The sequence below is a fragment of the Lactuca sativa genome, chromosome 1 (assembly GCF_002870075.4).
Source record: "Lactuca sativa cultivar Salinas chromosome 1, Lsat_Salinas_v11, whole genome shotgun sequence".
Lineage (NCBI taxonomy): Eukaryota > Viridiplantae > Streptophyta > Magnoliopsida > Asterales > Asteraceae > Lactuca > Lactuca sativa.
The window spans coordinates 18,359,524-18,375,735 of record NC_056623.2 but is presented as its reverse complement, the minus strand read 5'-3'; the positions used below and the strand labels follow the sequence as shown (position 1 = coordinate 18,375,735).

At 34.7% G+C, this 16,212-nt stretch overlaps 1 protein-coding gene, 1 long non-coding RNA gene and 2 other non-coding genes across 5 annotated transcripts; 2 read left to right on the top strand and 2 right to left on the bottom strand.

Annotated features, from left to right (window-relative positions):
* Window positions 1-4,256: 4,256 nt before the first annotated feature.
* On the top strand, window positions 4,257-4,380 carry LOC111915777 (small nucleolar RNA SNORD14). Its single transcript, XR_002858276.1, has one exon. It is a non-coding gene; the product is annotated as a small nucleolar RNA SNORD14 (small nucleolar RNA).
* A 34-nt stretch (window positions 4,381-4,414) lies between these two features.
* LOC111915776 (small nucleolar RNA SNOR75) lies at window positions 4,415-4,499 on the top strand. The gene has a single exon (XR_002858275.1). It is a non-coding gene; the product is annotated as a small nucleolar RNA SNOR75 (small nucleolar RNA).
* Window positions 4,500-8,308: 3,809 nt separating this feature from the next.
* LOC111915708 (uncharacterized) lies at window positions 8,309-9,900 on the bottom strand. Its single transcript, XM_023911341.3, has 4 exons — window positions 9,762-9,900; window positions 9,542-9,631; window positions 8,657-8,896; window positions 8,309-8,558 (listed from the first exon to the last, which is right to left on the bottom strand). Exons 1-4 carry the CDS (start codon window positions 9,819-9,821, stop codon window positions 8,505-8,507), a joined length of 444 nt encoding a protein of 147 aa, XP_023767109.1. The 5' UTR covers window positions 9,822-9,900; the 3' UTR covers window positions 8,309-8,504.
* Window positions 9,901-10,372: 472 nt separating this feature from the next.
* On the bottom strand, window positions 10,373-11,622 carry LOC111915685 (uncharacterized). Of its 2 annotated transcripts, XR_008229972.1 has the most exons (4): window positions 11,508-11,622; window positions 11,328-11,392; window positions 11,049-11,133; window positions 10,373-10,785 (listed from the first exon to the last, which is right to left on the bottom strand). It is a non-coding gene; the product is annotated as an uncharacterized LOC111915685 (long non-coding RNA). The 2 variants fall into 2 exon arrangements; XR_002858226.3 differs by having other exon boundaries at window positions 10,373-11,133.
* Between the last annotated feature and the right edge of the window lie 4,590 nt (window positions 11,623-16,212).

Genomic DNA, 16,212 nt, shown 5'->3' with positions numbered 1-16,212 from the left:
GCTCAATCTTACATAGATCCAAAGGCCAAACGCCTTATTACAACATATAATGATCATGCAAACTTGGGGAATTGACCAAGAAGGACCCAAATGAAGTTTTAAGCATAGAATCAAGGGGAAAACGGGTTATACCTCAAAGGAAAAGTTGAAATGACACAAGGATGGCTGATCTCCTTCTCCTCTTCTTGATCTACTCCTCTTACTCTTAGAAACCTTCAAGAACACACCAAGAATACCTCAAACTCTCAAGGAAACAAGGGGAAAACGATGTAGGGGGAGTTCTGGGGGTGAATGGGGACGAGTTGGGGCGGAATGAGAGTTTAAATAGGGTGCAAACCCTTGAAACTTAGGGTTTCATCCCGCAGCGGTGACTCGCCGAGTCCAGGATATGGACTCGTCGAGTCGCCTACTTAAAACGCGTCCTGAGTCTCGTCCCTACTCGACGAGTCGGACCCTATGACTCGCCGAGTCTAAGGCTAAATTAGGGCAATGCTCAAATAAAATTCACATACCGGAAACCAGGTGCTACAATGTTTTAAGAAATGATATGATCGAATGTTGTTTATTTTCAAATGTTTTGCAAAGTGTTTAATTAATAATGAAAATACTGGACTTGAAAAATTGGGTCGTTACACTTGGACCTTTATACCTCTTGCATGCTAGATCTAATTTCTAAGCTCTTTTTGCATGTTTGTGTTGGATTGCATGCTTGGGATCCATAAAGTTGATAACTTTATGGGTCATTGAGTTATTCTATATAATATAGTCTTTGGATCTAAGTTTTCGTATAGTTTGAGACTCTAAGCATGAGTCTAGATCTCATTTTCCCATTCTTGACCTAGTAAGAGTTTGAGTCATGCGTTGGACATGCATGAGTGGAAAGTTATGATTTTTATCATCATTTGGGTAAGAGAATACCCTCTAGAAAGTCTCAAGATGTGGTTGTAAGGAATAAGAGCTTAATGCTCAAAGCTGGTCAGTACAGATCTCACGACGTGGGGATTAAGCCTGTCGCGTCATGAGAATACTTGCCATCCCGGCTATTTTGTCCGGATTAGGTCACGACGTGACTCAGGGTGTGGTCATGACGTGACAAGGATTGGAATCATATTGATGGGCTGAGTTGACCCACCGAGTCGGGACTTGGTCGATTTGGTGCTTACGACGTAACCATGAGCTAGTCACAACGTAAGGACCAGATGTTGGAGTTTGGACTGTTGACTTTTAGGCCTTGGTTAAGTTTTGGGCATTAGATTGTTTGTTGCATGAGTTGGGTCTTTTTAGGCCTTGGGGTTCATTATTGTGTTAGTGGGCCAAGTTTGGTTAGGCCCATTATGGGAAGGAAAAAATGGGTTTTTATCTTAGGGATTTGGATTTGGGATTTCAGCCCACGGTTATGGTTTATAACCTATTTCTGACGAGGGTGATTTGTTTGTGTTCAGTGTGGGATCTTCTGGTTTGGTACCTGAGCATTCAATTATTTATCAGCGGACTGAGGTGAGTTTTCTCATTGTATCAATGGATCAAAGGCACCACGACCGACCTATTATTTGCAATATAGGATACTAGCTATATTTTTGATATGTACATGAAAGACCAAGATTTGTCCCCTGACAACTGTATGAAAGACCAGGATGTGGCCCCTGACATCTATATGAAAGACAAGGATCTAACCCTGGCAACTGTATGGAATATCGAGATTTGGACATCGGTTGGAAATTACTTGTAAGACTATGGTTTGACCCATAACACCCTCTTATTATGTTTGGTATGTGGTACTTGGGGGAAACTCACTAAGTTTTTACTTACAGTTTATATTTGTGATTTCATGTACTTTCAGTACTAAGGGGAAGGGCCCGACGTGATGGCATACATTCTCTCCTCACTATTTTCCACATTTTTTGATATTATACTTTGATGATTTGATATTTTTGTTATGTAATGGTTTTGGAACAATGTGATGATTATAACTCTTGTTTTTAAAATGAAATTTTTTATCCTGGTTTTTGGGTTGTTATATTTTATATATAAAAACTTATTAACTTTAACTTTTAGGAATAGAAAAATCTCTTTTAAAATCTGTTATTTTATCATAATTTATGAATAAATCTCAAATTAAAATTTATTTGTAAAAAACATGAACTAGCAGACGATTTGACCATTTTCTCCCGGTTTACCTGTTTCATTGCTAGCGTGGACGCTTAGTCATTAAATGAGTTGCATAAATCTATATTTAAGTCTCGTTATTTTACCATAATTTATGAGTAAGTCTGAAACTATAATTTGTTTATAATTTGACCATTTTCTCAATGTAACAAACATTTTACCGGTTATATTGCTGATAAGGACGCCTAACCTTTAAATGAGATGTTGAGATGAATATGATGGTTTACATAACGATACTTTTATTGTAAAACTTAATATCCATCTCATCAACTCGTTTAATGATTAGACGTTTATGACAGACTATTGTTAGCAATGAAACTGGTAAAATGTTTGTTAGCATGAAAAAATGCGGAAAATAAGTCGATGAGATGAATATAATGGATTACTTAAAAATAAGATTGACAAGTTGAAATTTCTTATAAGCCTCAAAATTGATGGAAAAAGATGGAAAATGAGTCGATGAGATGAATATGATGGATTACATAAAATTAGATAGACAAGTTGAAATTTCTTATAAGCCTCGAAAATGATGAAAAATTGTGGAAAATGAGTTGATGAGGTGAACATGATAGATTACATAAAATTATATAGACAAGTTGAAATTTCTTATAAGCCTCGAAAATGATGAAGTTGTTATTTGATGTAATTATTGTAGTTTTCGTTGGATACATTTCATATTTAAGGCTAAGCGTCCAGGATTGAAGCCGGTAAATTGTGTCTTACAAGGAAAAAAGGGCAATATTATAAATAAATTTTAGTTTGGAACTTATTCGTAAATTAGCGTAAAATAATAATTAGTGGAGATTTTCTTAGATCATTTAATGATTAGACATCTACGTCAGCAATGAAACCGACAAATCGGGAAAAAAATGCCAAATAATCAATTGTAGTGATAATTCATGGTTTCATAAATAAATTTAGTCAATTAAAGGACAAAATATAAAAATACACAATCATTTATGGACAAACACTAAAAAAACTCTTACATTTTGTTTATAGATAGAAAAAGTCTCACATTTTCTATTACCTGTCACATTAACCCAAATATCCGTTTTTTTATAAACGTTACCGGTTGTTTTGTAACATGATATTTATCTTTTTTGTTTTCACATTTAAACAAAAATAGGTAACGTTATCTCTTGTCTAAGGTAAAACATAAGAAATATATAATTTACTCAACCACCATTTATTCAAACAAAAACAAATGACATTGTTTATTTTTTTTTCAATGTCACCTTACAAATGAAAAAGATAAATATCATATCACAAAACAACCCGATAACTTATTAAAAAACACATGTTTTGGATAAATTTGAAAGACAATTTAACATATCATATAAACAAAATATAATAGATCAATGATTGTTTTTTTTTTTTTAGTTTGCCCTAAATTAAAATAAAACAATAAGACTATAATAGGATTTCCCTTTACAAATATCCGTTTTTTTTGAGAAATTAAATTACCTCCTACCTTTTATACCTACAATTATTCCTACCTATTAAAATTATGACAAATCACCATTCAATTTAATTGTAATTGATATATTCCTAATATAACCTTAATGAGTTAGTTAAAAAAATATGGAATGCTGACACTTATCATAATTTTATTGGGTAGAAACATTTGTAGGCATAAAAAATAGGAAGAATTTCTCGGTTTTTTTTTAGCTGAGAATCCTTTTTGATCGTTTAGAGGAAAGAAGCGGAACTAACGACGCCGTCAACATTATCATTGCACCACGAAACCCTAATCCCCAAATCCCTCTATATAATACATACGACCATGTTTATGTACATCCACCAAATCCTAAATCTCAACTCTAATGTCCACTGAATTAATCTCATTTTCTCAATGGTTAAGTTGCGTGTTTGAATGTTTTTAACAATTTTCTTTTCATCTGTGGATCGTATGTTCCTTGTGCAAATTTCCAATTGCCTTACGGAATGGAATGATATCCTCTTACATTCGATTCACATCTAGTCTGACAAACATGTCAATGGTGTGCGAGATTTGAATTTGTTTGTAAAAACGTTTTGCGATTTTGATTTTGATTTTGATTTGATTTATGTTTGAATTGATATGGAAATGGAACTGATGATGATAATCCAAAGGCTTGTTTCTCAGAGACATTCGCAGTGGCCGCCTAAGAGCTTTCGCCTTCGCCAGGCTTGAGAGCTAATGCTGTTTTACTCCTTCCTTGGATGTCTGAAGCTTCTTTAAAATAATAATATTTTGTATTTTGTGTTTTCTCTGTGATGATTTCATTGATGACGAGTCTGATATATCCATTCCATTCATCGTGAAGACGAAACGAGGCATTTGTCTGAGAGTTAACCTTCAATTATTTTCTTATTTCCTATCGTTTCCTCCATAAATGTTTCATATCTTGTCGACGTGTTTTCGATTGAATTCAACTAAAATTCGCTAGATTGGAAATGGAGTTTGCTTCAGCTTTTCAATTTTGTGTGTGAAAGTTGGTCTCATCACATCTATGATTATCATGAAGTCAGATCAGGTCGCTAACGTCCATTTAAAGATAATCAACTTATTCTCTATGTCGTTAATCATCTCGTGGAAGAACTTTGAACTCTTGTCACTTTCACTAGGGATTTTGTTTTATTTGTACTTCATGTATGCATATGAAGCTAACTTTATTTTCTATCTTCAATCTCATAACCTACATGCCACCTGTAATGTAAAAAGTTAAAAAAAAAAAAAAAAAAAAAGAACTCATTCCGAGAAATTATGTCTCCTTCAACTAGCTTTCTTATTTACTTTTTTGTGTCCCTCCAATTGTCACATCAACATATCACCAGTTAAGATTGTGTCATATCATATTGAAAGTCCAATTAAGATGGCATCTTCTACACAGATGTTTATGATGTTATTTGTTTTCAAATGACAAATTATCTAAACACCACATTAACAAAACACCTAAACGGGCTTAATGATCTAATGCAATAAAGTTCCAAACACCACATTAACAAAACACCTTGGGGTGTGTGGGTGGTGCGGTTGCATGGTCCTCTTATGAGGGGCCTTGAATTGAAAATTTCCTTTAAAATTACATTACTAAAAAAGATTTGAAAACAAAAATAATAATGCATTAATTAAAACATATTTTCATACTAATCTCCCTTATGTTTTATGTTTTATTAACAATAAAGATCTTGTTTGTTAAACTTATTATTAATATATTATTAATATCATTTAGAATTCAGATATCAAAATATTGATATTTTTCCCTGTTTATGACAGTAAATCCAACTCAATTCTTTAAAATCGTTATCGGGTCGAACTATTAAATATCTTATGTATAGTTATATGTGTATAGTTATTTGGTATCGTATATCGGCTGAATTGAATAACTTGAGCATATAACTATAATCTTAAACAATGTATAATTATGAGGCAATGAATTTATTGTGTTTTTTAAGACCACCAACAACCTGGTTTTGAGAAGACACTTCAAGAATCATTTAAGATTTAATATTTTGTATGAATGGTTGATCAAACTATTTGTAACTATTTTTTCATTGCTAAATTACTAAAAAAATGTTACATTGGTGATGACTTTTACAACAGAACTTGAGTTGTTACAAAAAATTACTAATCGAACATAATAAAACTAACACGATACTATATTTATTAAAAAAGATAAACAAATATATAATTTCTTGTCTAGCATTCAGAATATTGTAGAATGTTCTCATCAGAAATGTGTTAGCAAAAAAAAAACTTTTCAAAGCTAAACCTTTTAAAATATTATTTGTGATCTACAATGTCTCAAGAGAGATATTGAAAGCTTTGGTTTTGATTTCGATTGAACAAGTTTCCTGAAAATATTGATTATGAAAGTATAATAGATGAAATTGTGTCTAAAAAACCTAGAAAATCAGTGGTTAGAAAATTATAATGCGCTGGTTGTTACTAATTAGTGAAAACCATATGTGGTATTCAAGCATGACATTTACAATATCCTTGTTATCAACTTGTAAGTGTACACAGACTCTCAAAAATGTTTGGACTGCGGAATGGTATCATTGTCCAATTACTAGTGAAACCATTGAAAGAAGACAAGTTCAAGTTCATCAAATAAGAAATCCTTGAAGAGGATATATCATATATGGATTAATGAGATCTTCATACAGATGTAATAATTTCGTTTATTGCTTTCATTTATGTAATAATTTCTTATTTCATCAAATAAGAAATCAAAAATGTTTGGACTGCGGAATGGTATCATTTTCTTTTTCTAAGTAAGTAACTAAATCAGTTTCAGCCACTAGTCAGCTTCATTAATTCGAAGAACAACTTAGTTCCACTAAAATCACTATTTCATCCAACAGAGATCAAAGTTCACATCCTAAGGACTTATCAGATCAAGTTTTTTAACTGCAAACTGAAGATCATGTCGGTTCAAGGTAGGGGCGAACATTTGGATCGGTGGACCGGACCGGACCGGACCGATTTTTTGAACTCCGGGCCGGTTCTCGGTTCTAAGATTTCTATCCGGTCCAGTCCGGTTTTTTTCCCGGTCCGGTCTGGTTTTTACCGGGTTTAGAACTGGTTGGACATGTTTAAGATTTTTGTGATGTTTTTTAAACACTGATAACTCATTCTTTTAAGTCGGATTGACCTGCGATTTTTTCCAACATTTAGTTTACAGTTTGTAGATGAATTTAGACTATAATTTTGTTTATTTTGATATTATATTTACTGAGTTACAATCCTTCAAAGTAGAGCTATCAAAGCTGAAAAAATTCAGCTTTTCAGCAAGATTTTGTAATCTGTGACGTTTTTTAAACACCCATAACTCATTCGTTTTAAGACGAATTGACCTTCGATTTTTTTCAACATTTAGTTACTTTTATTTGGAAAGTTAATTTTTGCAAATTGCAAGTTATAATATTATACATGAAACGTATTAAGTTTGCAAGTTATAATATTATACATCAATGTAGATTACTTATACTCTATGCAATTAAAGTTGTACCGTTCCAAACAGGTCCAAAAACCGGAAAACTCGGACCTGGACCCGGACACGGACACGACTCATCCGGTCCGGTCCATGGTCCACAAAATTCTCCATAACCGGTCCGGTCCAATCCAAATGCTCACCCCTAGTTCAAGATACTTTCAAATTGACCAAGAGAAGAGGAAGTCATGCTAACAATGACTAATACTTATTAATCCAATAACTGTCAATCACAAGTTATCTCAACTCTTCCCTTGATCTTTGGAGGTTTACATATAACTATATTATACAAAAGAGAGATGTCGATCACAACTAGTTATTCATATCATATAGTAATTCCAATTCTTATTTAGGATTTTTTTTATTTGATTTATTCAAGTTTGACTTTTTTGTTTGAAATTTTTAAATTTTTTTCGGTCTGGATTCAACTCTTTATTTATGAAATAATTAATGATTAATATTACCTTATCCAAGATCTATAATTTCCACTGTTGGCTTCCAATTCCACCAACAAATCGACCCAAGATGTTTCAAATATAACCAAAGAGCCCAATGCGAAAATAGTAGCTAAAGTTGTATTTTCCACTTGTGTTTTTTATTCATTCACTTTCATCGTGATTCTTTCTCTTCAATTAAAATTAAAATGAAATATAAAAAAATCAAAATACCTTTTCATTTTAAACAGACGAATAAAAAACATAAAGAAAAATATCACCTCCCTTCCCATTAAAATGCAAGGGTCAACGGTGGCTTAAGTGAGCTAGTGTCATGCAATAATATTTGGCAACACTTTCAAACTATGGCATTAGATGCGACTCAAAATGAATATATTATTTTCCAAAGCACCATTTCCCGTATACTTTTTCCAAGGGATTTAAATTATATTTAAATGGCACCATTGGTGTTACTTTTATCACTCAAAGACTAGTACATTCGTATTTGAACCATAAATTAGTTAATATCAGAGAAGTAAAGTTTATTTATATCTCTTTGGATTCAAGTTTGTTACTTGTTCGAGAATACGTTTGTAATGATCTTTCTCCATTATGATTTTCTCATCTATGTTTTTATAACCGGTTTTATGTACGATTTTTGGATTTATTCTAGCATATTTTGTTATGTTTTGTTGCATACAATAAAAGCATAAAGTGTCTAGACTAATCTTAGCAAAAGTCAAATCCATTGTACCATTCATTCTAATCATATATACATTATGCAAATTTTAAAGAAGAAATCCCACACAGCAATCATCATCATCATAAATCACATGTATATCAACAAAAACAAGGCAAACAAAGAAACATATACCGAGAATTTTGAAGATTAAAAATCTCTCTCCTCTCCATGAAATGAAACATATCATGCCTTCATGCAGCAACTGAAGCAATATAATCCGCTTCGTCTTTTCTGCACCTAAAATCAACAATAAAAAACCAAGTAAATATACAAGAATGTGAATATATATGAAATAGTTATCTTGATTAGATATTTGTGGATATGAAGGTGCTTACATTTGGAGAGTGGGGGTCCTCGTTGTACTGCTTAAGGGGAGCACTTGGCTGTGGTGTATCTTGTTTGACTTTATTGGAGGAGATGAAGTCTTCTTCATTACCAATGCTAGTTCTTGATATCTCTCTCTTGTTTTGTTTCCTCTTCTCTCTGATTTTTGAGAAATCCAAAGAGTAGTCTGGTAATGGTCCCTTCTGGTCCCAATCCCCAAATTGTGGCACTGATAACCATGGCGCATCTTTCTACAAACAGATCATTCACCATATATATATTACTAAAAGAATTGTGAAATTAAGCAACCAAATTACTATAAGAGGGATTGATTTCCTACCTTACAGGTTTCACATGGTAGCTACTATATATACAGAATGTTACTTAAAGACGTAATGCAATAAATATAGCAAGATATATTTCTATATACTTTAATTTATTCAAACATGTACAGCTGGAGCATTCAAACTTTGAAAACCGACCTTTCTTCATCCTCCAACGCAATCGAAATGTCAATTCGTTCGTTGAAAAAAGGAAAAAGTAAAACCTAAACGCAAATTAAGCAATCATGACAATCACCAACTCCTGAACCTACAAAACTGTGAGTAATTCTCACCATAGACACTCGAACATCACTCGTCATATCAATTTCGAACTTCGGAACAGCAAAATTAATTATCTCAAATCAAAAGCTTAACGGATGAATAAATTATAAACCATAAGCATCAACCCTACCACAACCGAATAACATCATTCTCTCATAACTAATCATTTCTAAAGGAAAAGGAAAAAAGCGAAAATCATTTCAAAAGTGTTCCGAATAGTGAAATTCTGAAATTAAACCTACAAAATGGCGCAAAGAAGATAGGAAAACACAGAGAGTGAGAAAAATCTACCTCTTCCTTGAGGTTATCCATGCAATCAGCTCTACGATTACGCTCAGAACAGAAGGATCGATCTTCAATGTTTGTCGATTCCAAATTGAACTACATAATCAAAAACAGAAAAATTAATACACGCAGAATTGTGAATCATAGAGGTTTAGAAGTGCGTGGTTTTGTGTGTAGGTGTGCGAGAGAGAGAAGAGATGGATTGGAGAGGGAGAGAAGTACACACCGGTGCTGCAGGAGAGACTTCACGAATGACGACAATTGAACACAGAATTATCTTCGTCATCCTCTTTTTATAATAAACTAATATTGCACTTACACTGGTTTGTTAAAGGGACAGGTCTGGGTTATTAATTACGATATTGCCACCAAGTTGACGCGCTAATTAGGACACTTATTGGGTGGATCCATGTTAAAAAGCAGGGAAAGAAAAAGCATTTAATGATTTCTAAAACTTCGACCAAGTACTTTAATAACAATAAACAAATTGGGTACGTAATCTGTTCGTTTATATCATTTTCCGCAAATACGAACTTTAAATTATACGTCATATAATATATTTTTACTGAATAGAAATAACCAAATTCTAATTCTGGATGATTGAATTTTAAAAGGTGCAACTGTTAATTTATTAAAGTTTTGGCATACAAGTACAAATTCGTTCTTTCTAGTTTGTAAGCTTTAGAGAAAAGAGATACGATATGTGTTTCCTTTGCTATTTTTATTTTGCTGATGGTTGTTGATTGGTGATCATTGTAGTGAAGACGATAAAGATAGAATAATCTTAGAAAAAGTAATTAAATTATAAGAGTTAATTTATTTGATTAGATGTCTTATAAGAATGCAATGAATTAATTACCTTAAAATCACCAAATATAAAAGACAAAACTGTAATTTTGGTACCTGTGATTTGTAAAAAACTTTGGATAGGATCCAAAAAGTTTTTGACTTGCATGAAAGGTCTAAAATCAAAACTTTTACATGATTTTGGTCCCAAAATTAGAAGATTCCCGTGGTTTTGGTCCTTGAAAGACCTGAAATGACGGTTTTGCCCTTCTAATTTCTTTTTTACATTATTTTTACCACTTATAATGTTTTTATAACTACAAAATAAAAAGAAATTAAAAAAATATACACCCCCACCATATCCTCTCTCTCTCTCTCTCTCTCTCTCTCTCTCTCTCTCTCTCTCTCTCTCTCTCTCTCCTCCTTCTTTTCTTCTTTTTTTTTTTCTTTTTCTTCTTTAAAACCTGCAACAAAACACAAATCCACTTCAATACTGAGTGTAAGCTTCATTGCAGCCCATTATTCCTCCCTCCTCTTTTCTTCGTCGAAAAACCCAAACAAAATAATAATAAAAAAAGACCCACTGGGGACTGCCGCTTCTAACCTATAACTGGATCAAAAACACCCACCATTACATATTCAAAATCAATCTCCAAATGTTCTAGGGACATCGGTTTTACGTTTCCTTCAAATGAGTCGAGCTATCAAAAAACCAACAAAAATTTACCTTAAAAGCTTCAATCCATCAATTTTGCATTCATCAATTTAATCCCACAGAAAACTCCCAATTCCTCACTAATAAACACGAATTGCTGAAATTGAACAAAAATTGAAGAAATTGAAACTCTCAAAATCTTTGAGATAATGAATGGGTCAGAAAATCTCTTCACCAGAAAATCTACACCCACCCACATAATAATAAACATGAATTGTAGAAATTGAAAATCAAAATTCTAAGCTAACCTAGAAATTTTCAGAAAACACAAAATCAAATCTAAAATGGAACCTTAGAAGATTTCGATGGCTGGGGGAAAGAGATTAGTAGGCTGTCACAAGTTAACACGTTTCAACCTGTCGAATTTATCGAGGATTCAGTCTAGATGGCAGGCTTCAAGCTCCAAAACTTAAACCCATTTGCTTGAGAAGAAGAAGGGGGAATGGATGCAGTGTGAGGTAAGAAACTTACCGGCGAGAAGGGTAGACGATAGTTGTAGAGCATCTTAACGGGAAAGGAAAGTGATGTATATGGAAATGAATTGATCATGGAAGTCTTTTTGATGAGAGAGAGAGAGAGAGGGAGGGAGAGAGAGAGAGAGAGAGAGAGAGAGAGAGAGAGAGATATGTGGGATGGGTATTGTGTAGTCAACTGGTCATGTCCGTTTCTTTTTTTTTTTCTTTATATTAAAACAATCAAAATAAACAAAGAAAATGTAAAAAAGAAATAATAAGGGCAAAATAGTCTTTTCATATTTATTTGGACCAAATTTACAGAAAAGTTTTGATTTTGAACCTTCCATGCAAGTCAAAAACTTTTTGGACCCTATCCAAAGTTTTTTGCAAACCACAAGTACTAAATTTGCAGTTTTGTCAATATAAAAATATTGATAGATACTATAATCGAAAGAGATTTTCAGGTTTCACCTTTGAAAATAGTACAATTAACTTTTTTTTTTTTAACGGTTGAATATATATGAAAAAACAGACCTCGCCAAGGAGCTAGGACTAAAATGAGATTTGATGCTTTAAAAGATAAAGAATTTTTTTTGTGACATAAAATTCTTTACTAAATCTTTGATTGTACAACAAAATAACTATTGAATCAATGTAGGACCAATTCTGTCAAATTATGTTGCACTTATATTATCACGAGTAAAAGTAATTTATAGTTTTAGTCCCTAAGGTTTACACCAATTTGCAATTCGAGTCAGAGTTTTTAAAAGTTGATGTGGCTCAACCTTATTGTTTCCAAAAGTTGTACGAGTTGTTCCCGAGACTTTTACCGTATAATGAGCTTCGTTAAATGCTTGGAAAATAACGAGATTGCTCTCAAACCAAATTAACAAAACCTATTAACTGAAAGGGCCTAATTTGTATTTTATATTTCTATCAGAAATTATATTTTGTTGAAACTTATACCATAAAATATCTCAAACCTTCTTTACAAGGGGAATTTTTTCATATAAAATGAATTTGGCGGATGGAAATTGACGGAGTTAGTTTTAGAGATTAACCGTGAAGGAATTTGCAATACGATGACCAACCATATCAACATTTGAAAACTTTGACTCAAACTGTAGATGGGTATAAATCATATGGACCAAAACTATAATTTACTCTATTATTAAATATTTTAGAAAACTTTTTAAAAGACATTTGTAAGCATCTTGCAAACATTTGTGTATTACAATAAAATAATTTTTGAAAAAAGTAATAAGATAGTATTACAAGTGTGCAATAGTAACATCAACGTCAATATCACCACCATCATCATCATCAACAACAACAAAAACTACAATAACAACAACAACAAGCCCATAGAATCCTATTAAAATAAGACAAGGGAAGTAGATGTTAACATACCCACTTTCATAGGGCTAAAATGATTGTGTCACACAGATAACCATCAATTGATGCGAAAATGAGAATTTGTAAATAAGCAAAACAATAGGAGAGTAAGTCAATGTGATGAGTAAGACACATTGTAACGACCATAAAAATTGCACCAATTTTAAAACATTTTAATTCATTCAAAAGTCATTAAGTTATTACAACTTGTTTTCAAAAAAATTTAAACATCAGAGTATCCCTAGAACCATTAACATAAAAATGAGGAGAGGTACGATCATGTCTTCGCCTTGTCACAATCTCCTGAAGTACTTGAAACAATACACTGAACTGTAAGCCCGAAAGCTTAGTGAGTTACCCCCAAAATACCAACCACACATAAACATACTCATAATATCTCACAAATAGAACAACCATGCACATCGGGTCTACTGTGTGACTGGTCTGCCTGCATCGGGTCTACTGTGTGACTGGTCTGCCTGCATCGGGCCTTCAGTCCACCTAGTCCACCCTTCGAGTCTAGCCATGTACATCGAGTCTACAGTGTGATTGGTCCGCCCACACCGGGCCTTCAATCCACCTGGTCCACTCTCTAAGTCTACAGTATGACTGGTCCGCCCACACCGGGCCTTCAATCGGCCTGCTCCACTCTCCGAGCCTCGATACGTCTGATCCGCCCTCTTGGGGCCTTCAGCCTATCCGAACCGCTCGCTGGGCCTTCAGAATATCCGGTATGCCCTGGGTATGTTGGCCTACAGCACAAAGCAGGACCCGCCTCAACCCAACCCCCGTCAAACAACCATGTGCACATAAAATAATTAATCACATAACAATTCCTTAACCAGACAAACAGTCTAACATATTACATTGCATATCAACATCCTAACTAGGATTCTGACCTAACCGGTCACTAGCATAACATTACCCTATATACCGGGGTACCGACCTTAACCAGGTCACTAACATAACACCATCCTAAATACCAGGATGCAGATCTAGCAAAACAATAACATAACAAACAATACCCGGATTTCCATCTGATAAAGGGCCGGCCTTGGTGTCGTAGACCCTGTCGATATAGTGAGGATAACTCACCTTGCAACTGCCGAATCGAACCACGAAAACACAGACCCGAAGCACTGCTCCAAACTCCAACACCTGATGCCATCAATGGACCAAGACATAAATACTCTAAATACCATAACACCCCTAAAGGTCAAACGGGTCAAAGTCAAAGTCCTGGCCAAAGTCAACCTTCCTGATTGACTCTACTCGCCGAGTCAACCCCTTGACTCGCCGAGTTTTCATACTCAAAAACTCTCATAACATGACTTAACTCGTCGAGTCGCCCCAAGACTCGTCGAGTCCAACGATCTTTGAGTCCCATCCTGACCAACTCACTGAGTCGCCAACCGACTCACTAATCCGAGGCTTTAACCAAAAGAGGTTGGGTTCTGCGACCAGACTCGCCGAGTCCAAGAACAGACTCATCGAGTCCACGACAATCTTCAATAGACTCGTTGAGTTGTTCTTCCAACTCGTCGAGTCCACGCTCATCATCGTAAGACTCGCAGAGTCACCCATGCGACTCGCCGAGTTACTACACGACTCAAAGTCTGATCTCTAGCCCGACTCGTCGAGTCCATACGTGCATTCCCACAATCTCGAGTCACAGATCTACTCCTTTTTCTCCAAACAATAGATCTGGGTCTCTAGAGTCCATTAGCAACATAAAGTTACTACCTTTACGTGCTTCTTGCCCCATAATACCAAAAACCAAGCTAGAAAGGAACTTAACTCTTGGGGAAAGGCTTTTGCATAGCAACCAAAAGGGATTTCTGCATCTTTGCATACCCTAAAACTTCCATGAAAATGGATCTAGAAAGGGGAAAGCCAAGGATAACGATTCATTACCTCCAAAACGACCTCCTAATGAAGAGTAATCTGAATCTCCACAAATCTCCTTGATCCAAGCTTCTTGATCTTCAAGAGCTCTTCACAAAACACTTAACAATGCTCCAATTTGCTTCCAATGGCTCTCACTCACGATTCTAGGGTTTCTGGATCTCAAAGGGGGCTAAGGGAGCTAAGGGGAGGACATTAAGTCCTTTAAATAGGGTGCAACCCCGAAGATTAGGGTTTTTCCTCGACCAGCACTGACTCGTCGAGTCCAGCCGCCGACTCGCCGAGTCCCTTCCTTTATTTTCACTTAGCACCCTTCAACTTCTTGCTTCCGAACTTGGGATGTTACAATTCTCCCCCACTTAGATTAGGCTTTGTCCTCGAAGCCTGCGGCAACACGAACTTTCGGATGATACTCCCACAATGCATCCACTGATCTTAAACCGGCCCAGAAAAAAAGGAGGGGCCAAGTTAAAGGTGAAGGTGGAATTGGTTTGAAAAAGATGAGGGTTCAAGGTGAAGGTGAAGGTGGAAGTGATCTGAAAAAAGATAAGGGTCAACAACAACGTACAATCAAGCTAAGGAAAAAGTCAGAGAGGATAATCAAGAAAAAGTTAGCAAAACGGGTGGAGGGCAAAAATGGCGAAGGAGATAGCTCATCCAAACCAATGGACGCGGATTAAAAGTTTTATGGTTATGGACTATGGTTATATGTGTTTGTCTTAAGTTTGTAAGTGTTTGTTTAAAACAAAAAAAAAATAATGACATTTTCTATTAACACAATGTGCTTTATATGTTCACATCTATCTACTATAAATAACATTGTACTTTGAAGGGTGACAATTACCTAGTTTCACTGATGTCAATTATTTAGGTAGTATCTAAAATAACATTCTACTATGACTGTACCTTTTTTCCTATTAATTGAGTTCATTAACATTGTAGTTTTTTTTCTATTACTTGAGTACATTGAGTTCATTAACATTCTACCATTGCCATTGCTTCAAAAAAATAACATTAGAATATAGTAGCATACATTTTCCATTACATTCCAAACAACATTCATACAAAAGTGGACATAACTACATCATTCACGGGGTTTTCTACTATCCCATCCCCCCCCCCCCCCAAACAAAAGTTTCAAGCCATGAAAATGCCACCGATACTTACATACTTAACCTTATCATGATACTATCCGATGATGATGGCAACTAGAAGAAAACCAACAGAAAAGCCCAAAATCCATAACCAAATAACCCTAAAATCGCCAACATCGACCCACAAACTACTCCCAAAAGAAAACACCAAACCTACCACAACTGAAAACTCCACAAACGACACCAGGAAGAAGACTAATGCCAATCGCTATCATCGCCTTCAAGATGTTCTTTATCCCATGAAGCTCAGTCCTCATCGCCTCCATT